At 40.1% G+C, this 13,102-nt stretch overlaps 1 protein-coding gene across 1 annotated transcript in view; it reads left to right on the top strand.

The window, feature by feature from the left end:
- Nucleotides 1-13,102, top strand: part of ACVR1C (activin A receptor type 1C) — a 225,552-nt gene that overhangs the window by 122,317 nt on the left and 90,133 nt on the right. The window contains exon 3 of the mRNA XM_029605529.1: nucleotides 10,346-10,591. Within this exon, the coding sequence (XP_029461389.1) occupies nucleotides 10,346-10,591 (246 nt within the window). The remainder of the gene's footprint in view (nucleotides 1-10,345; nucleotides 10,592-13,102) is intronic.

Below are 13,102 nucleotides of genomic sequence, written 5' to 3'. Positions count from 1 at the left end.
TTTGTCTAATATTCCTTGGACTTGATCTACAACAACCCTGCCATTCCAGCAGAGGATGCTGCAGATCAAAGACAAAACAGAAACTACCAATTATTGCACTAAGTAAGAGGATTGGCATTGTAAATATGTACTTAGATATTTACCACTGGCTGAAGTAAAACTTCCAGACAGAGAATATTTTGATTGATGTACATTTATGAAATTTTGGCCTATATAGGATGCCAAGAACCTTAGAAAAATTCTCTTTTCTGTCATCTGTAAAATATCCTTTTACTGTATAAAAGAATATAAATAGTCTTTAGAAAATTTATATCAATTTTAATTAATAAATAGAATTTCACCTTCAAGTTACTTCCATTATTCTGTGAACAGGTAATTGCCTATAACATAGTGATGAAAATCCATTTTTTAATAAGAAAGTTGACCACTTTTCTTACCTTGTCTTAAGGCCGTGGAAATTGATAGTAATTGGGTTCTTGTACTGTTTATGTACTTATCCAAATAAATTTTCTCTATTTACAAATAATGTTGTGTGGTTTAGAGTAGGGATGTGAATCGGGTGCCCGATCGTTCACGCTTTCGGGATCGTCTGGCCACAGGAAAAAATCGTTTTCCCGCATTTCCCCATTTTTTTTTTCAGTGAAAAATCAGTTTTTTGTTAGTGCGCACTAACATGAGTTAGGCCGCACTAACCCGAAAAACAATTTTTACGAGAAATCGGGGGTAAATTGATTGTTTCTTTCTTTTAACCGATTTCTAACGAATTTAGAAATATCGTACGATATTTCAATTTGTTAGAAAAATGATTCGCATCCCTAGTTTAGAGATTGTATCAGGTAGCATTAAGTACAGTATATATTGTGTACTTGTATTTACAAGATTACTTCTTGGAACTTGCAAATTGAGTCAAGCATGCCAAAGAAAATCTATGCAGGGCAGAAAAAAGGTTTATGCCTCTCAATTATTTGAAATATGAAACTAGTCTTAATAAAAGAAAATTTACTGTAATTAAAAGAAAGGAGACCTAGGAACCAACCAAAAGAGGAATTTAGGTAAACATCTTTGAATTGTTTTCATCTTAATCCAAATAAATGTAGCACAACATACAAAGGAGTGAATTTTCAAAGGAGTTAACAAGCGTAAAAGTAGCAATTTTTAAAAGCCAATTTACACACACAAAAGCCTTGTTTTACATGCGTAAATACTTTTGAAAATTGCCTTCACTAAATCCGCTTTCCTCCAGGACCACTAAGGCTACTAGAACTTGTACTACCTCAAAATTTCTGAAAACAGTCTTGGTGACCTCCACAGCCAGTGGGATTTTCAGGATATCCACAATGAACAAATTTGAAACAAATTTCCATACATTGAAGACCAAATATCTGCAAATCTATCTCATTCATATTCATGACAGATATCCTAAAACCAGAGTGGCTGTGGTTAAGGGTGTCAATAGAACAGATCTGCTGTATGTTTTGGCTGTAAAGAAAAGAAACCCAACGTGACAGCAACATCTTTCTAAACATCCTTTAGGAGTATATCTCTCTACCACACTACGGTATGGTATGTATGCATCCTACCTTGATTCTTGTCACATCATGAAATTTCATGTACAATATTTTCAGATAATTTCCTTTTTGTTCCAGTAAAATGTATCATAACCTGCAAAGAATCCTTTATTTTTTTGCATTTCTTTTTTTTTAAGCTAGTGGCGGCTTTAGAATTTTATTTTCTACTCCTTTGGGTTTTTTTCTCAGTTTATACTTGTAGCTCCATGCACTCATTGATCTCCAGGTGAGTGGCACCTCACAATCAAGCTGATACAGTACAGTTAGCCAGCATTTGGACACGAGTTTTGGACGTGCTAGCTTTACCCCTTATTCAGTAAGGGGTAATAGCGCGTTCAGTAAGGGGTAGTAGTGCATCCAAAATGCACGTCCAACCCCCCTGAACCTAATAGCGCCTGCAACATGCAAATGCATGTTGATGGCCCTATTAGGTATTCCCGCGCGATTCAGTAAGTAAAATGTGCAGCCAAGCCGCACATTTTACTTTAAGAAATTAGCTAATTTCTCCGGGCACCGGGAAAGTGCACAGAAAAGCAGTAAGAGCTGCTTTTCTGTGCACCCTCTGACTTAATATCATGGCGATATTAAGTTGGAGGTCCCAAAAGTTTAAAAAAGTAAAAAAAAAAAAAAAAAAAGAAATTAAATTGGGCCCGCAGCTAGAGGGTCGAAACCGGATGCTCAATTTTGCCGGCGTCCGGTTTTCGAACCAGTGGCTGTCAGCGGGCTCGAGAACCGACGCCGGCAAAATTGAGCGTCGGCTATCAAACCCGCTGACAGCCACCGCTTCTGTCAAAAAAGAGGTGCTAGGGACGCGGTAGTGTCCCTAGCGCCTCTTTTTACCGCCGGGCCTAATTAAAATAAATTAAAATACTGTATCGCGCGCACAGGAGAGTGGCCTGTGCACACGCCAGGAGAGCGGGCCACGATTTTACTGTATCGGCCCGTATATTCCTGAATGTTAGCCAATAGACTGACCCTATTGTTTGCTATTCAGCTTTTTTTTTTTTTTAATAGTTTTCAGTTGTCAGTTCTTATTGACATTTATTCATTTTGTTCAAGTCGTATAATGTAAGCCCAGACCGCTCACATCAGCCTTAGCAGGGGTAACAGTCATAGGGCCAGATTTTCAAAGGGGTACACGTGTAAGATACGTGCGTACCCCCCGAAAACCTGCCCGAAGTTCCCCCTGCATGCGCGCCAAACCTATGTTGAGTTGGCTCGGCGGCATGCGCAAGCCCCGGGACGAGCATAAGACTTTCCTGGGGGGGGGGGGGGGGGGGCTTGTCGGGGGCATGTCGTGATGGCACGCCATTTGGGGGGGGGGGCTGCGGGCGTGGTTCCAGCCCGGGGGTGTTTCGGAGGCATGGTCAAGCCCTCCGAAACGGCTCCCGGGCCTGGGAATCGCGCACCGGCGGCCAGCCTGGCTCGGGCAGGCGTAACCTGTCTAACAAAGGTGGGGGGGGGGATTTAGGTAGGGCTGAGGGGGTGGGTTAGGTAGGGGAAGGGAGGGGAAGGTGCGGGGGTGGAAGGAAAGTTCCCGCCGAGGCCGCTCCGATTTTGGCTCGGCGTACGCAGGCTGCCGATTTTGCACAACCTTGCATGCGCCGATCCTGGATTTTAGCCGCGCTTATCTATTAAAATCCCGCGTACTCTTGTTTGCGCCTGGTGCGCGAACAAAAGTATGCGTGTGCGCAAATTTCTAAAATCTACCCCATATTTTTCAATTTTTCCCTTCTATCCCTCCTTGGCATATGCAGCAGAGGTCTTCTCTTTCAATGTTCTGACCTCTATGTAGTGTCCATCGAGCTTTTCTATTACTTTTCTGCAATAACAAATAAATACAAATGAAATTCATTTTTATTCTGTTATTCATAAAAATGAAACAGACATTTATCTCCTCTCTTCTGCTTTCCCTTTGCCCTTTCCTTTCTCTTTTTCCTTCTCTACCCCTCATCTCACTATCTTTAATTTTGAAATCCCCATATACTGGAGCCTGACATGTTTCCTCCCCTGTTCATGTATTTTGCCAATATTCCCATGTAATATTTTTATATACGTACAATTTAGAGGTGAAGGTCTTTTGGTTTTAATGGCAGTGAGCTGGCACTTTGGAAAAGAACTGGATTTCATTATTCAGGTAAAAGTGAATTTTAAAAGCTAGGTGCCTGCCAAAATTGGAAGCTGGGTGTGCATGTAAGACATGCACATGTCCACCCGATTTTAAAAGCCTTCCACATGTGCGCATAAGTCCCAATGCACGAATAACTCACTTCATAGAAGAAAGGAGTGAGGTGTGGGCATTCTAGAGCGGGGCCAAGAGATATGCACGCAAATATCATAAGAACATAAGAAATTGCCATACTGGGTCAGATCAAGGGTCCATCAAGCCCAGCATTCTGTTTCCAACAGTGGCCAATCCAAGTCACAAGTACCTGGCAAGTACCCAAACATTAGATAAATCACAAGCTACTATTGCTTATTAATTACTGTAATAGTTTATGGATTTTTCTTCTAGGAACTTATCCAAACCTTTTTTAAACCTAGTTACACTAACTGCTGTAACCCCAATTCCAGAGCTTAACTATGCACTGAGGGGTAGATTTTTAAAAACTGCGCGATCGCTTACTTTTGTTTGCGCGGCAGGCGCAAACAAAAGTACGCTGGATTTTATAAGATACGTGCATAGCTGCGCGTATCCTCTAAAATCCTGGATCAGCGCGCGCAAGGCTGCCGATTTTGGGCAGCCAGTGCGCGCCGAGCCGCGCAGCCTGCCTCCATTATTTCGGAGCGGCCTCGGAGGGAACTCTTTTGCCCTCCCCTCCCCTTCCCCTCCCTTCCTCTACCTAACCCACCCCCCCGGCCCTATCTAAACCCCCCCTACCTTTATCCATGGATTTACGCGCGTATCTACTAAAATCCAGCGTACTTTTGTTTGCGCCTGGAGCGCAAACAAAAGTAGGCCTATTCGCGCTCCTTTTAAAATCCGCCCCTTTGTGGATTAATCTTGAAGGTACCCAACAGCGGACGGTGTTTCGCTGCAACTGTGCAGCTTCTTCAGGGGTTAGTAAACTGGGACAGAAACCGCTAACTGTAGATAGAACTTAATAAGTTTTGTCCCAGTTTATATGAAAGTTCGTTGTGAGACCTTGAGTACAAAATAAGGAGTGTCTTGTTCTAAAGGTTCACTAACTCCTGAAGAAGCTGCACAGTTGCAGCGAAACACCGTCCACTGTCGGGTACCTTCAAGATTAATCCACAAACTGTGTGTACTCAGTCTTTATGGACAATATATGAACTTTTCTGATGGGACATATATATACTATATTGTTAATATTGAAGTTTTGTGAAAAAATATATATTATTGTTATATAGATAAATATACTATATTTTCACTGTTGAAATTTTGTGAAATAAGTATATATTATTGTTTTGTAACTCTATAAATATTTAACAAGAGATATATATATAAATACTATATTGTTACTATTTAAGTTTTGTGAAAGAAATATATATTATTGTTTTGGAGCCTCTATAAATATTTGACAAGAGTGGTGCCTTTTGCTGTTTTATTTCATTTTATAAAATTGCCATGTCTCTGTGTATATGTATGCCTGTGCGTCTGTTTGAAAGTTACCATCCCTTTTAACTATATAATACCATTCTAGAAATGCTCTTTGTGCTGATTAAATTAATCCAGATAGATTTCTATATAATTTTAATTGCTATTTTCATGAAGATTACAACCTAGGATGGATGGGAAGACTGAATGGGCCATACGGTCATTTTCTCCCGGCATGCTTCTGTGTTTCTATGTAAGTGTATTGTGCTGTAAGACAAGAAGAATTCTTGTAACATAGGCCAAGTAAGGAAAATGATGGCTTTTGTCCTTGCTGAATTGAAAGCAAGTGATCACCTCTGCTTTTGGTACCAACTGGAAATCAGAGCAGCTGTAATTTTGCAACCATCATGGCATGAAACTAAGTGAAAAATCTTAACAACCGTCCTTTGGGGTTTTTTTGATTTTGTAGTGTCACCACCTCATTTGATCACTCTTTAGTGGACCCTGGGATACTTCAGTAGGTGGATAGATCTATTAAAAAAAAATTGTCTATTCATGAGTATTGCATCCACTTTTGGTTTTATTTCTATATCTTCTTTCATTTTTGTTTTAATATATTTTATTCCTTATGACAGTAACTTTCAAACTGGCACACAGGTGCATATATGTGCCGAGATATGCGGTCATTTTATAACATATGTGTGCATATGCACACATGTGATAAAATAGCCTGGCCATGCGCACATGCATGCCAAATTTTAAGTGGACAAATGCATAGGCACATAAATCCTGCTTCTATTGAATGTCAGGGAATTTTAAAAGGGGCGTGCATCCATGCCTTTGCCAGTTTAACCAGTTCATCCACTAGTTTGCCCAGTTGTAAAGGGGTGCCCAAAAATAAAATTAAAGTTAACTGAGTCATGATGCCATGTACCATTGAGAGAAAGGGATAAACATGTTGCCACAGCCAGACTCAGAGAGAAAACGGGAGAGAGGAGCAGAAAATGCTGCAGGGCCTGGAAGATGTGCCTAGCGATAGCCAGGGGAGAATTGTACCGAAATCTTGTAGAGTGCTGAAGCAGAGAAAGAGAGAGATCATAACAGGGAGCAAGGTGTTGGAACTGCCTCAAAAGAAAGGGGCTGTGACCAAGGTCACGCCATGGAGTAGCGTCAGTGGAAAGGGGAGAGCCTCGCACTGGAGAAGCTGAACAGCAGAAGAGCTGGGTGCTGTTTGTGTGTGCAGGAATGATGACAGACCCGGTATAAAAAATAAATAAATAAAAGTGAGCTGCGATCGTGACAGACGCCAAGGAAGCGTTGGGCTTTCACAGCTGCCGGGTGGTCCTGCATCTGACTGCGCTGTTACCGCTGATGCGAACTTCAGTCTCCAGGCCCAAGTTAGTGAATTGCCCCAGAGGGAGTCGGGAGTAGGCTGCACTGGACAGGCTGAGCCGCTGATATGGCCGGCATCCTTCTGCCAGCCAATAGTGAGTGCCCTGAAGCCCGCCGTGGGTTTTGCAAGAAGTAAAAGAAAAAAAACCCCACAATCAGTGTTGGAGGCCTGGGAAGGCCCCAACGCAACTAAGCCGGCTAGGCTGCAGTCCCACTGACATCATTGGTCAGATGGTCAGGTTAGGGGACCCTGGCCACCTGACCAATCCCATCCATTGACCCCTGAAGTGGATATTAAAAGAGAAATTTGCCCTGTTGAAGCAAAGATCTATTTAGTACTTAAACCCCCAACAAATCCCAAAGACCTAAAAATATACCAGTGATAACCACTAAAGAGGACATGTGAAAATATTAATGAAGCTGAGAAAATGTGTAATTTGAGAGATTGAATGTTGTCTTGAATAAGAGAAAAAGAAAGAACTTTCAAAAATAAAAAAACAACAGTACTGGATAGAAATAATTTAGGAAAAGTTACGGAGTCTCAGAAAAATATTTTGGAGACAGACTTAAGGAGCAACAATCGAAAAATTAGCATGATGGTAGTGTCCAACCATGCCTAGAACCAATGGTTAGCCCTAAAGCTACCTAAGGAAACTAGGACCACCATGATGACCAGAGCGTGGATCAAAGCCGTATCCTAGGAAACATGACAACGGCTTCCCTGACAACCAGTGATTAGGCAGAGGTCGCATCTCTTTAGAAGGTTAAAGCACAGGGAAAGATTAGAAGATCGCAAAAAGCCACATAAAAAGTAAGATTATCAAAAATCAAGAAAAAGCATTAATAGAAATCCAATTGAGAAATATAAGTTTTAAACTTAATTTTATAGACCAAATAAAGACTGATAGGGACTATTCTCACTAATGACATCAGGGAAAGCAATGATCTCCCTGCAGGTAAAGATTGGCATCAGTTTAGAATTATTGGAAAAGCCTGGTGAGATTGCATGCATCTCTGTATCTCGTCATTAAGGCCTAGAAAGTTGCAAAAACACAATTCCATTAACAAGGGCAGTGGGGAAATAAGAGAATGAGTGAATATATGTTTGAAATATAATTTTTAGTATAAGTTCCAGTCAAGGTAAGAAAATAAAATTTGAGACAGTTAATAAGTGGCTGACCCACAGAATCTATTGTCAGCTGAGATAGGCTGTTGTATGTATGAAGGCAAAGACTCTGCAAAAGAATATCCTAAGACGGAGAAGAAACATTGTTTCCCAGTAGTCCTATAAAATGTACTACAAAGTTAAGGCAGCTTGCTAAACAGTTAAGATTACTTATAAGTTAAATAGAGTAGCCCAAATAAAATACTCTTAGCAAGACTGAACTCATATGACAAGTAATTATAAAGGGTGAATAAATAAACCTTTGTATGAAGAAGCACTCAGTAGTGTGGAACCGAGAATATATAATAGATCATTCTTTAAATTGAATACTCACCAGAGACAGTAGAATATGGTATGCTTGTGGAGTGAGTATAAGAAACTATGAATAGTGACTTACCTTTGTCCATAGATAAGGGAATTATAATTATCATTTATTTTCTATTTAGCTAGTACCAGTAAACAACTAGACGTCGTAGAGATACTCAGGAAGATGGGATGGTGACAGGGAGGTCTCTTTTTTTGTGTTAGTTATAGTTTTAGTGTAATAGCAGAAAGAAGAAGACAAGAATCAACCTAAGAAGAAGAATGAAGGAACTTCAAACAGCTAAGTGCATGCACACATCATCACTGTACAGAAAAGAGAAAAACACGACAGAGCAAAGAAAAGGAACAGAATAAAGACAAATAGATATAAAAGAGACAGTAAAGGACATAATAGAAAAAGACTGAAGGAAAAGAAAAGAAAATAGAGTAAAGAAAGAAACACATGTGATATACTTACCAACCTGATACTCCAAAGGTCTTGCTTACTTGAAAAATATAAAGAAAGCACAAAGACTCAATTTCTTATATAGTATAAGGGTTTAGTAGTATTTAAGGAAGAATTGAAAGTTTAATGAAAAAGATAAATAGAAAAATATTGCACTTATCTGGTGTTTCCTCAAAGTAGTTGTTAGAGAACTGGTCATAGAATTAAAAAAAAGAAAAGTATTAGAAATTGTTCTAGTATGGTATAAGTATAGTAAAAGCAATATACATTTGACAGAGTATCTAGTATTGTAAATCTCTTTGCTGTTATTCATTCTCTTATCCTTTCTTTATTCCCTGCCTACCACTGGGAAACTTGATTGGGTGGGCTACAGGCCCCATTTCATTTAACACCTAATTAGAGAGGGAATTTCTGGCAGTGATCCATTGTGAATAATATGGTCAATGCAACATCACCTGGATATTCATAGTGGTTGTGGTAGTTAACTAGGCAGTGGGTTCAACATCTTTCAAGCACAAATATCTCCAATGGAATTAAACAAATATCTGAATAAAAATTGAGGATTTTTAAAATATTTTTTTAAACTGCCAACAGAATTATGTAAAACAATATAGGTGGATTTTAAAAGCCCTACACCAGCCAAAGTCGGTAGATATGCAAGTATCTCGGGCCAGTGCGCATCTCGCAGATTTTAAGAGGCGTCCGAGGACGCGTGTATTTCGTGGTATGTGTACAAATTGGAAGTCAAAATGGGGCAAGGCTTCGATGGGTCATGATCGTTCCATACTTCTGGTATGTGTGGCGTGTAAGTTTTAAAATAAAAAAAATCAGGGTTAATCATTGGGGTTTGAAAGGTCAGTGCTAATAGGAAAGGGAAGTTATCTAGCTGGGGGATGGGGGGGTGGGGGGGCGGTATTTAGGAAATCCTATCCTTTACAGAGGTTACCTGGGAATGAACTGGGGAAACGGGTATTTGCATCGGTGCGCATGCCTAGCAAAATCCTCCCACTTTTGCAGTAGAGGTGGCATTTGGGCACACATGCGCGTGTCCACATAAAATTGCATGCACATGTATGCGCGTACAGCCAATTTTATAAAATGTGCACATATATGTGCGTACATTATAAAATGTCAGTGTCCATTTGTGCGAGCCGGCATATGCACCTATATGTACGCCCATGCAGCTGTTCAAAAGTTACCATCATATTGTGTTAGTACTTTTGCTTTAAGAAGGATGCAAACCAAAGACAAAGTTCAGAACCATGACATAGGTAACAAGGGCTTCTACAAGCCTTCAAGAAGTATACAGCTGTTTTTGTTGCTTAGTAAATTTTTGGTTCTGATGTTGCTGAGAAAAGCAGAACCACAGTTCGAAGTATGCAGTGTGATGGGACTTTAAACTAGGATTGCCCCAGTTTACCGGTGATGACCTGGAGCCTTCTGGTAACTCACAGATAACTCACACAGTACTGATATTTTGTTTTAATGTACCCTACTGCACAATTGAGACATAAAAACAAGCTATTTTTTTCTGTCAGAGGCTATGTCCTCTGACAGAAAATATTTCTGTTATTCCTGTTGAAAGGAAACCCATATTGAACATTACGAACATTCTGTTCAGGAACTGGAAATGTATTTATTTATCAGACAAATCAAATTTAGAGGGCAGAGTATGTTCAATATAAAAACCAGGTCTAATGTCACTGTATAATACTTATTTACTGCTTTATTGTTTTGCTATACATACCATAAAGAACTTATCCTTAGGGTATAGCAATTTTTTTTGCAGCTTTTCTAATATTGTTGTGCCATTTTATAAGACGTTTTTCAACATTTACACTGTATCTTGCAATTAAATTTGTATTATGCTTTTCCTTTCTTTCTTTTTTAAGCTGCAGTATCTCCAAGCACATTACACTGGAGACCTGTGGAACTGACTGTAGCAGTCACTGTACCAGTTTGTCTGCTGTCGATGGCTTTAACACTAGCCATATGTGCTTGGCATGGGCGTCGGTGTCCTTACAGAATGTCAACGCGGCAAAGTATTGAAGAACCTCTTTGTGATGGCAACTTAATGAATGCTGGAAAAACACTTAAAGATCTCATATGTGACATGTCTACATCTGGATCTGGATCTGGTACGTATATAATTACAAAAAATAATGTTTTCAACATTCTAATTTTCCGTAAAACTTTATGGTACTTTATCTTGCTAGAAGTTGAGTTCTTGTATCATACAAGTTTTAGAGTAGTTGAAAATTTTTATGGAGAAATTTATTAATCATTTGGTGTTATTTATATTGTGCTTTTTACTAAAGTTACAATTAGAAAACAAAAATGACAGTAAATCAGTTGTGACAGAGAGCTTGATTCCACAAATTCTTTTTGGCCTCTGGAGAGTGAATAGCAGAAAATATTTCAGTTTTGCCTAATAAATGTTGCAAAAGGAGATATTCATAGGATATTTGGCAGAAAAGAAAATATTTGTCACTGAGAAAAAAGATATTTGGATCACATTGGAGGAGTCACTATAGATGTTGTATTAATGTCGCCTTGGTCACAGATATGTCTACAAATTCTCATTCACCTAAAGATAGTCTGTTTACCCTAGCAGTCAATAGATTGGAATATATTCACTCATACTTGAAGTGTAGTGCCCATTGTGTAGTGCCCATTGTGTCCTATGGGCATGATTTTATCACTTTTTATACTTCTTTTAACTTTGGAGAAAAATAGGAAATCTGATTGTAGCAAACACTCTTCTTTTACCCTATCAGACAATAACGTAACATTTTTTAAACAACTGTCCGCTGTTTTTTTTTTATTATCTCTATTAGATTTGAAAAGAAACAATAACTATACTTGACTCCAGTAAAGTAAGAAACTAAAAATGAATTTTAAAAGTATGATGCACACATTAATTAGGGGATGCACGAATATGTCGGGCTTGCTTGTGCTGGGCAGATTTTAAAAGCCGCAGAGATATGCGCGTATCTCCTGGAGCATCATCCATAGCAGAAGTAAATTTACATGGTAGGGGAACCCGGCGAACGCCTGTGTGCATAAGTATTTACATGCTAATTTCAAGTTAAAATCCAGGAATGCCAATGCCCCGCCTAGCCCATGCCCATGCCCATGACCTGCCCCTTTTTTTGAACTTTTCATTTGTGTGTGTAGCAACAAGTACACGTGTATCCGGGTGGCTTTTAAAATTCACACTGTGTGTGCCGGTGTGAATCTTCTTGTTTTGGCGTGCATTGGTCTTTTAAAATTCACCTTTTGGTGCATGTTTTCTGGCTAACTTATGTAGACTAACTTATGTTACAAACATTACTCCTATAAGTGTACTTGCAGTCAATCTAATACTGAACTAGAGTGCTTTGACAGAATAGATTCCAGCCTTCCATTAGAAGTGCCTACAGAAAAGGCTAAAACTTACTTTGAAGGCTGGGCTGATTTTAGACTAAAGAGAATAAGGTCAACCAATACTAGCTATGTTATTGTAAATTAATGTGGCTGCTGTAATAATATTCCTTTAAAGTAACATTCTCATGAAATCTTCCACAGTGGGCTAGTCCTAGGAGCTTGTGATATTATGGTCCTTGCTTTAAGGTGAATTTTAAAAGCCCGGCATGCACATCAATTAAAAGATTCGTGCAGACGTCGGGCTTACACGCGCCAACCATATTTAAAACTTGACCACATATGTGCAAAAATACCATAGCACGAACATCTCAGTTTCCAAAAAAGTACAGAGTGTGGGTGTAGTCTGTGTGGGGTGTGGGTATTTTGGGACCTGGCCAAGAGATGTGCGCGTAAATACTTATATGCTCCGGCGTGTGCCAAAGTCCCCTGCTGTGTAACTTTACTTCTGCTATGGATGATGTATAAGTTAAAAAATAAAAGGATCATGTCATTTCTGAGGGGTTTAAAGGCTTTTGGTAACTGGGGGGAATGTGGGCTAGCAAACCAGGGGGAGTGGAGGACCTAGTTGTTAACTTCGTGAACTGGTAAACTGGGACTGGCATGGGCGCGCCTCTTTTAAAATCCCCCGGCTTACGCAGTAGAAGCAGGATTTGTGTGCCCATTTGTGCACCCACTTAAAATTTTGCACACATGTTCATGCAGCCCAGCTATTTTATAACCTGCGTGCATATACACATTTAAGTTATAAAATAGACATGTCCCTGGGCACAGACCAATGCACACATGCAAATGTGCACCTGCACGCTGGTTTGAATGTTACCATCACAATGTCTGTATGGCAATGATTATACATTGGGCCGGATTTTCAAAGGGTTATGCGCGCTGGGCCTATTTTAAAAAGGCCCGGCGATGCACGTAAAGCCCCGGGACGCATGTAAGTCCCGGGACTTTACAAAAGGGGCGGTCCGGGGGTGGTGAGGGGGCGTGGCGTGGTCAGAGGCCTCCGCACGGCTGCTGGGCCGGGGATCGCACGCAACTTACTTCAGCCCTAGAGCTGAAGTAAGATTTAAAACAAGAAAAAGAAGTCATCAAAGGTAGGGGGGGGAAGGGAAGGGAAGGTGGGGTGGTACATGTGTGCGCGCCGGGTAGTGCACGCACATGTACACCCTCCGCTCCTTTTTAAAATCTACCCCATAGTTTTCAGTGGTTAGCCGTGACTGGGT

Source organism: Rhinatrema bivittatum, chromosome 6 (genome assembly GCF_901001135.1).
Source record: "Rhinatrema bivittatum chromosome 6, aRhiBiv1.1, whole genome shotgun sequence".
In the NCBI taxonomy this organism is placed as follows: Eukaryota; Metazoa; Chordata; class Amphibia; order Gymnophiona; family Rhinatrematidae; genus Rhinatrema; species Rhinatrema bivittatum.
This window is presented reverse-complemented; position numbering and strand designations above follow the sequence as displayed.